We start from the raw sequence: 9612 nt of genomic DNA on the forward strand, positions 1-9612 counted from the left end.
GCCCCCCGGACCGCGGCCGGCCCCGGCGCCCAACCGCCGCCCGCTCACCCCAGCTCTTGGCGGTGCGCCCCAGGAACTCTCCGGTGGTCGGGTTGTAGATGAAGAGCTTCCACTCGGCCAGGCTCTGGTTGAAGGACTTCTTCTCTTTCTTCGTCATGGTGTGCGTGCGGACGTCGAGGGGAGCGGCGGCCGCGGGGGTGGAAGCGGCGAGGACCGCAGAGGCGCGTCCGGGCTCGAGCGGCGCAGCCCGGCGACGGCGGCAGAAGGCGGGACGGCCTAGGAAACCTCCTCTCTGTGGTGAGCGCTCGACCCGACTGTGCTGCGCCGCGCCGAGCCGGGCCGCCGCTCCGGCCGCGGGAGCCTGACGTCTCCGCCCTCCGCAACCAATCCCCGCGCCGTTCAGGCCCCGCCGCCGCCGCCGCTACCGCCTCCAGCCGGCGGCGGGGCGCAGCTGGAAGCTGTGAAGACGCCCCGCCCACGGCCACGGCCCCGCTCGGTGGTACCCGGCTTGGCTCCGGGACGCTCGGCGCTCCCTCTTCCCGGCAAGAAGCAGCAAAAACTACGCATAGCAACTTAAAAAATCATGAGAGCTTAATAAGAAGCAGATTTATAATGACAAGCAAAAGATGAGCATCCCTAACCCGCTGGTTTTTCAGAAGAACTCTGGGGAGATGCTGCGGGCAACCGGGATCCGGAGTCCCCTCGCTTCCTAGCCTGCGGCGGCGCGGGACTAGCAGAGAGCGGAAACGACTCCAGTCCACCGAGGACAGGACTTCACCACCGTCTCCCCAAACCGTTTCCAGGCGTTCTCCTCTGGGCTCTACGACGTGACTAAAAGATAATCCGCTGTAGTAGCTCGTGAGGGTGTACGGTGTGTTACATACCTTCGCTCAGAGAATGCCCTGACTTCGCTCTTTTGAAGGAGTCAACTGGGAATCTTGGGTCAATGGGAATTTCATCCTAAACATGCCAGTATTAAGTAAATGCAGTATAGTTTTCCCCAGATTTAATTGAATTTATCAATGAAATCAATACACATGCTTTCCTAAGTTTCCTGTCAACCGCAAGACCTGCTTTTTCTCAAACACTTAGACTCTACAGGAAATCAATTCTTCGTTTAGTGTTGATACCTAAATACTGTTCGCGGCTTTTCATCTTTTCCACTGTATTGGTTGCTCCCCTTGGTCAGAGCTGAGGGTGCAGTCGATGTTTTCCTACACGAGATGGAGCTGAAGAGTACAGTGCTTTGAGACTGTTGGGACAGCATGAAAAGACTTAAATAGGAGTTTGGGCAGGAGGTGCTTTCTTTCTTTTCTTTTTTTGGAAAAAAGAAATGGAGCACTGCCTATGTTTTATTAGCAAATAAAAAATTATGAATGAAGAAATGTAGCACACATCTTACCGTTTGGAATGATGCATCGTGATCCATCCGACGTTTAAACAGCCAGCAAATGGATAACAAAATTCTGGCGTTGCTTTTGTTTCCTCACTTTGTTTATCAAAACAAGGAATTATGAATTATGTCTTTCACAAATGGAAAAGGAATAGAAGAATATATTATTGTAAAATGATTTTCCCCCTGCGCTTACGAAAGCTAAATTTAAAATTATGACCTTGGGAATGATAACCAAATCCAGTTACTTTGTTGAGCCAATGACAGCAAAAGATTTGTAGAAGCATTTTGTAAAATTTGGCATGAAAATAGTACTACAAATAGCAAAACATCGTGCTAGCAGACTAGAATGCATTTCTTTAGTTCATAAATAAGGTCGAAAGGGAACTGAGGAATGGAAGTAGTTAACTATTTTTGTCTCATTAAAAATCTAACTACAAATTAGAGGACAGCTAAAATATTGGTAGAGCTGATAACAGGCTTTCTAGTTTGGGTAAGAGGGAAGATACAGGGTCTATTTGGAATAAAATATAAAACTGCTTGGACTTCCCTGGTGGTGCAGTGGTTAAGAATCCACCTGCCAAAGCAGGGGACATAGGTTCGAGCCCTGGTCTGGGAAGATCTCACATGCCGCGGAGCAACTGGCCTGTGCGCCACAGCTACTGAGCCTGCGCTCTGAAGCCCGCATGCCACAACTACTGAGCCCACGTGCCACAACAAGGAAAGCCACCTCAATGAGAAGCCCACGTACCGCAACGAGGAGTAGCCCCTGCTCGCCGCAACTAGAGCAGCAACGGAGACCCAACGCAGCAAAAAAACAAAAACAAAACAAAACAAAAAAGCCCTCTGCTTTATTTATTTTGTGTGTGAGTTAATAACACACAATAACACAATAAGCACACTTCAAGAAATAACTACCTGGCGCATACAACGAAAACATGGTAAACAAGAACTTTATGAAATAGTGTTTCAAAGATACTGAATGCTGTCAGATATTTGTGGCCATTAATATGCTTTTCATATGTAGTGCTTTGTGGTTTTCCAATTAAGTACTTAAATACAAATATAATTCAGTAAGTATTTTCAAAACTCATGCCTAGTTTAGTATAATACCTGATCCAACAGATTTCAGTTTGGGGAAAAGTTTACATCCTAATCCAAAATACAGGAACTATTTGCTTCACTGATACATGATACTTGAGCATTACTTGCAAGAGAAAATACTAAGTGTTTGGGGGGATATTGGCCTACCAAGTATGAACAGATGAAATATCAAATTTAATCAGAGCTTTATTCCCTGTAGATTTACTTTACCATACCTGTCTCCCTTTTATTTTATTTCTTTTTTAATTTTTGAATTTTATTTAATTTATTTTTTTATACAGCAGGTCCTTATTAGTCATCAATTTTATACACATCAGTGTATACATGTCAATCCCAATTGCCCAATTCATCACACCACCACCTCCACCCCCTGCCGCTTTCCCCCCTTGGTGTCCATACGTTTGTTCTCTACATCTGTGTCTCAATTTCTGCCCTGCAAACCAGTTCATCTGTACCATTTTTCTACGTTCTACATATATGCGTTAATATACGATATTTGTTTTTCTCTTTCTGGCTTACTTCACTCTGTATGACAGTCTCTAGATCCATCCACGTCTCTACAAATGACCCAATTTCATTCCTTTTTATGGCTGAGTAATATTCCATTGTATATATGGACCACATCTTCTTTATCCATTCATCTGTCGATGGGCATTTAGGTTGCTTCCATGACCTGACTATTGTAAATAGAGCTGCAATGAACACTGTGGTACATGACTCTTTTTGAGTTATGGTTTTCTCAGGGTATATGCCCAGTAGTGGGATTGCTGGGTCATACGGTAGTTCGTTCTTTTTTTTTTTTTCTGTAGGCGGGCCTCTCACTATCGTGGCCTCTACCGTTGCAGAGCACAGGCTCCAGACGCACAGGCTCAGCGGCCGTGGCTCATGGGCCCAGCTGCTCCATGGCATGTGGGATCCTCCCGGACCGGGTCACGAACCCGTGTCCCCTGCATCGGCAGGCGGACTCTCAACCACTGTGCCACTAGGGAAGCCCCTATTTCTAGTTTTTTAAGGAACCTCCATACTGTTCTCCACAGTGGCTGTATCAATTTACATTCCTACCAACAGTGCAAGATGGTTCCCTTTTCTCCACACCCTCTCCAGCATTTGTTGTTTGTAGATTTTCTGATGATGCCCATTCTAACTGGTGTGAGGTGATACCTCATTGTAGTTTTGATTTCCATTTCTCTAATAATTAGTGATGTTGAGCAGCTTTTCATGTGCTTCTTGCCCATCTGTATGTCTTCTATGGAGAAATGTCTATTTAGGTCTTCTGCCCATTTTTGGATTGGGTTGTTTGTTTCTTTAATATTGAGCTACATGAGCTGTTTATATATTTTGGAGATAAATCCTTTGTCCATTGATTCATTTGCAAATATTTTCCCCCATTCTGAGGGTTGTCTTTTCGTCTTGTTTACGGTTTTCTTTGCTGTGCAAAAGCTTTGAAGTTTCATTAGGTCCCATTTGTTTATTTTTGTTTTTATTTCCATTACTCTAAGAGGTGGATCACAAAAGATCTTGCTGTGATTTATGTCAAAGACTGTTCTTCCTATGTTTTCCTCTGAGAGTTTTATAGTGTCTGGTCTTACATTTAGGTCTGTAATCCATTTTGAGTTTATTTTTGTGTATGGTGTTAGGGAGTGTTCTAATTTTATTCTTTTATATGTAGCTGTCCGGTTTTCCCAGCACCACTTATTGAAGAGACTGTCTTTTCTCCATTGTATATCCTTGCCTCCTTTGTCATAGATTAGTTGACCATAGGTTCGTGGGTTTATCTCTGGGCTTTCTATCTTGTTCCATTGATCTATGTTTCTGCTTTTGTGCCAGTACCATATTGTCTTGATTACTGTAGCTTTGTAGTATAGCCTGAAGTCAGGGAGTCTGATTCCTAATCCAAAATACAGGAACTATTTGTTTCTCTGATACATGATACTGGAGCATTACTTGCAAGAGAAAATACTAAGTGTTTTGGGGGATATTGGCCTACCAAGTATGAGCAGATGAAATATCAAATTTAAACAGAGCTTTATTCCCTGTCGATTTACTTTACCATACTCAAGTCTCCCTTTTAAAAGAGAAGTTATTTTGCCAGATAAAATACAGGATGCCCACTTAAATTTGAATTTCAGATAGGTGAATGTATATATAAGTATAAGTATATTCCATGTAATATTTGAGACATACTTACATTAAAAAAAATGATTCTTGTCTATCTGAAAATCAAATTTAACTGGATGCCTTGTTTTTTCATTTGCTAAATCTGGCTTCCCTACTGTAGAGGATAGCTACGAATCCCACAGCAATAATAACAATGATCATTTATACATACCAAGTCCTAGGCCCCGGACCACTTGCTTCGTGTGATTTATTTCTTAATCTTCACAAATACCCTAAGAAGGAGGTATTAGTTCCCTAATTTTGTAAATGAGGAAACTGAGGTTTAGAGAAATTAAGTGACTCACCCATGGTCAAAAAGGTATCAAACAGCAGCACAGTGATTCAATGCCCATCTCTCCTCCACCACCCAATACTGCTTCCACAGTGAATGACGACAAAATTCTGGGAAAACTTAACAAAGCTGAATGAGGCAGAATGAGAGAGAAATGGTTGTAGGCCACTGGCTGAGTATGCTGTCCAATCAGCAGAATCCATTTTCTACTTTCTGTGGGCATAAACAAGGTATTTTGGCTCTTAATTTTCTAAAACTCTTTGTTTATTCCCGAATTTTATTTTTTTAATATTATTTATTTATTTTATTATTTAGTTAGGCTGCGCCAGGTCTTCTTTGCAGCATGTGGGATCTTTGTTGTGGCATGTGGGATCTTTAGTTATGGCATGCATGCGGGATCTAGTTCCCCGACCAGAGATTGAACCCGGACCCCCTGCATTGGGAGCATGGAGTCTTACCCACTGGATCACCAGGGAAGTCCCTATTCCTGAATTTTAGAATTGTTTATACAGAAAAAAGTATTTCAGTTCTTAAAACAGCATCTTATTTATAACTTGGTGTTATAACTAGGACTGTGATACTAAATCACTGAAAGACCATTGTCCCTCAGAGAATAGATATTAAGATTTCCTTAGAAATAGTCCTTTCTTCCCCACAAGCAACAGCTATAATTGTGTTGGGATTTTATTGTATCTGAGAAATACAGTCATGAATATATATATTCTCCACAGAAAATGTCCTTTTCCACACATTGATTTTAATATTGAATACTTTTACTAATCCTTTAACAAACAGCATCTCTACATACTTTGCAGGTTAAAGGGCAGACAGTTGCATTGTTGATTATCTTGAATAAAATGAACCAGTGCTTTCATAAAGCATGAGCACAGTGTCTGGCACAGAAAGCGCTCTGTAAATGGTAGGGGGTTTTGGGGTATAATTTCTAATACTGTCATCCACTGTGTTAGGTGTTTTATGAAAAAGTGTATGATATGATCTAACAGGATTTTTTACTAAATGAAAAATAAATTCAAAAGACCAAATCAATATGAAAGAGTAATTAATAATTTGGTTATAAAAATTTACAGGAGTAGGTGAAGTTGTAAGTGAAACAAGAATGGCAGAATATTGATGTTTATTGAAGCTGGGTGATGGGTGGATGAAGTTCATTATACTTTGTTTACTTTGTATATCCTTGAAATTTTCCAGGATAGAATGTTTTTTTAAAATGGGGGCAAAGGATAGGAAATTTTCTTGATGCACAAGAAAAGTTCACTTAGTTGAAAAATAACCGGAAGAAGGTATGGATGTAATGTTTTCAAAAGAACGATTTAAAAAAAAAAAAAAGCTGAACTAATGGGAAACAGATAATTCTGGGAACATAAGATAATTTTTTTGTATTCTAATTAGTAACCAGAGGTAAAGTTGAGAAGCTATTGTATCCATAAGACAAAGACAAGTATATGTATATAAATATATATATGTATGTATGTGTATATATGAGACAAAAAACTTATTGAAAATTTAAAATATAATTAATTCCCATAATTTAAAAAATCAACATAAGGGCTGAAAGAAAAGGTCAATGGAATCTCCCAGAGTGTAAAGCAAAAAGACGAAAGAAACACTGTATTTTTAAAAGTCCAAAGACTATCTAGGTTCAATCCAGGAGGGACAATAGTGAACTAATAGTTCCAGAAGGAGGCAAGAAAATGTGGGGGAGAAAATAGTGAGAGAAATACAGAAAAAAAAAATGTCCTAGAGTTGAGAAAAGATAGAAGTCTTCAAACTGAAAGCGCTTACTGAGTGCCAAGCAAAATAAATAAAAATAGACCCATACTTAACCCTAACCTTGTGATTTTATAGTACATCAAATACTAAGAGAAGTTCCTAAAAGCTTCTGGAGAACAAACAACAGGTCAACTACAACAGAACAACAGAACAAAATCCTGATTGGCACCAGTCTTCTCATCAACAACAGTGCTAGAGACAGTGGTGGACTGCCTGCAGAGTTCTGAGCATCAGAATCCCATACCCAGCTAAGCTATAAGGGTAAAGTGAAAACACGTTCAGACATGTAAGAACTCAGAAAGTCCACCTCTCAAAAATCCTTTCTGAAAACATCAGTTAAAGATGGACCAGTAAAAAGGAAAAGGAATCCAAGAAAGAGAAAAACCTGGGATGCAAGAAACACTGATCCTAACCCAGGAGTGCTATGAAGAGAAGGTCTAAAATAACAACTGTACAGCAGGCTAAGAGAACAACAGATTTTAAAGGGAGAAAAATATCTTCAAGCAGAAAGTAGATTCCATGGCCATGGAGACTGGAATTAAGATCCTGAACAAATTTAATCATATGGTGAAGGCATGTGCTTCTTTTGTTAAATGGAAGGCAATTAAAACCAGCAGAAAACTGTGTTCCAAATATAAAGTAAACTAAAATGTGGCAACTCATGGGGCGTTTGAAAATGTAGTTATATAATCTCAATGTTTGGAGCATCCTTTATTTTTTTTAATTAATTAATTTTAATTTTTGGCTGTGTTGGGTCTTCGTTGCTGCGTGCAGGGGCTTTCTCTAGTTGCAACAAGCGGGGGCTACTCTTTTTTTTTTTTTTTTTTTTTTTTTGCGTTATGTGGGCCTCTCACTGTCGTGGCCTCTCTCGTTGCGGAGCACAGGCTCCGGATATGCTGGCTCAGCGGCCATGGCTCATGGGCCCAGCCGCTCCGCGGCATGTGGGATCCTCCTGGACCAGGGCACGAACCCGTGTCCCCTGCATCGGCAGGTGGACTCTCAACCACTGCGCCACCAGGGAAGCCCCGGGGGCTACTCTTCATTGCAGTGCGCGGGCTTCTCACTGTGATGGCTTCTCTTGTTGTGGAGCATGGGCTCTAGGCGTGCAGGCTTCAGTAGTGTCACACGGGCTCAGTAGTTGTGGCTCGCAGGCTCCAGAGTGCAGGCTCAGTAGCTGTGGCCCTCGGACCCAGTTGCTCCGCGGCATATGGGATCTTCCCAGACCAGGGCTCAAACCCGTGTCCCCTGCACTGGCAGGCAGATTCTTAACCACTGAGCCACCAGGGAAGCCCTGGAGCCTCCTTTCTATTGGCACAGGGCTAGTGATATGGATTTACTTTTTCTTTTTTTTTTAATTTACTTTTTATTTTATATTGGGGTATAGTTGATTTACAATGTTGTGTCAGTTTCAGGTGTACAGCAAAGTGGTTCAGTTCTACATATATGTATATTCATTCTTCTTCATATTCTTTTCCTATATAGGTTATTACAGAATATTGAGTAGAATTTCCTGTGCTGTACAGTAGGTATGAAATAAAGCGAGAAAGTATTTAAAGTGATTACCTCTAGGGAGTTCAGTGAAAATCATGTATGTTTTTCCAATGGGATAGGAGAGAGGATACATGTACTTTTCATTTGTAGTTCATTTCATCTTGTAGTTTGATTTTTTTAAAATCATGTACATGTTGTTCTACTTTGATAGTTTAAGTGGTTGGGAAAAAAGCACTTTAGTGTAACTGGCTCCTCCCATTACAAACCCTGAGACCCACAATTCCTACCTGCAACCCTTTTTTTTTCCTCCTTAAAGGAAGATTTAAGTTCTTCAGTAACAGGCTAAGAACTAACACCTTAATAAATGAGTTACAAGGTATTAGGTGAAACCAAATGAAATTTTGACCTACGAAGATAGCAATTTCATATCATTCAAATTAATATATGCTTTTTTCACTAAAAAAGTACAAGTGAAGCCAGAACTGTAATTATAGCCTGTTATGCACCATACATTTCATTTTTTTTTTTTTTTTTTTTTTTTTTTTTGCGGTACGCGGGCCTCTCACTGTTGTGGCCTCTCCCGTTGTGGAGCACAGGCTCCGGACGCGCAGGCTCAGCGGCCATGGCTCACGGGCCCAGCCGCTCCGTGGCATGTGGGATCTTCCCGGACCGGGGCACGAACCCATGTCCCCTGCATCGGCAGGCGGACTCTCAACCACTGTGCCACCAGGGAAGCCCCATACATTTCATTTTTTTATATTGATTTTTCTACTTAATTTAATTAAAAAAAATTTAAACCCCACAGAGCTCTGTCAAAAACACAAAAGTATTTTCAATTATAGAAAGAGCTAAGCCATCAGTCTCCAGAGAATTTTGGTTTACTTTTTTTTTAATTAATTTTTATTGGAGTACGGATGCTTGGTTTACTTTTGTTTGATATGTCTCTTACAAAGCAACCTGCTAATTTAACTCAAATTTGAAACTAAAAAGGTGTCACATGAAGCCATCTATTTAATATCCAGGCCCCTTGTACATGTAATATGCCGAAGTAATATACCCTGCAATTTTTCTATTTATTTCTTTCATGACAAACTCTAACCAAAGAGGGGCCAGGAAGAATTTCCTAATACAAGGGCGAGGCAGACTTAAGAACAATGTCTTATTACTTAATCACTGTTTTTCAGCAAACCTTGAAAGTACCTGAATCTCAAAAGTTAGCCCTAGGCCTTTTTTTTTTTTTTTTTCATAAAACTCAATGCTCCTCCCAAATTTGAGGTATTTGATTCCCTAACTGAGAATCCTTCTCGAATATTTTCACCCTATACCTGACAATTTATTCCTGATTGTTACTATGGACTAAAAGCTGTAGAGGATGCGTAGTTTC

General features: G+C 40.9%; 1 protein-coding gene across 2 annotated transcripts in view; it reads right to left on the reverse strand.

Annotated features, from left to right (window-relative positions):
• The window catches only part of ATP1B3 (ATPase Na+/K+ transporting subunit beta 3), a 41705-nt gene extending 41317 nt beyond the window's left edge, over nt 1-388 (reverse strand). Inside the window, exon 1 of one of the 2 annotated variants that reach the window (XM_073803750.1) lies at nt 49-388. In XM_073803750.1, the coding sequence (XP_073659851.1) occupies nt 49-157 (109 nt within the window). In that variant the 5' untranslated portion in view covers nt 158-388. The remainder of the gene's footprint in view (nt 1-48) is intronic. The other variant, XM_019934293.3, reaches the window with a different exon arrangement.
• Nucleotides 389-9612: the final 9224 nt, after the last annotated feature.

The sequence above is a fragment of the Tursiops truncatus genome, chromosome 4 (assembly GCF_011762595.2).
Source record: "Tursiops truncatus isolate mTurTru1 chromosome 4, mTurTru1.mat.Y, whole genome shotgun sequence".
Lineage (NCBI taxonomy): Eukaryota > Metazoa > Chordata > Mammalia > Artiodactyla > Delphinidae > Tursiops > Tursiops truncatus.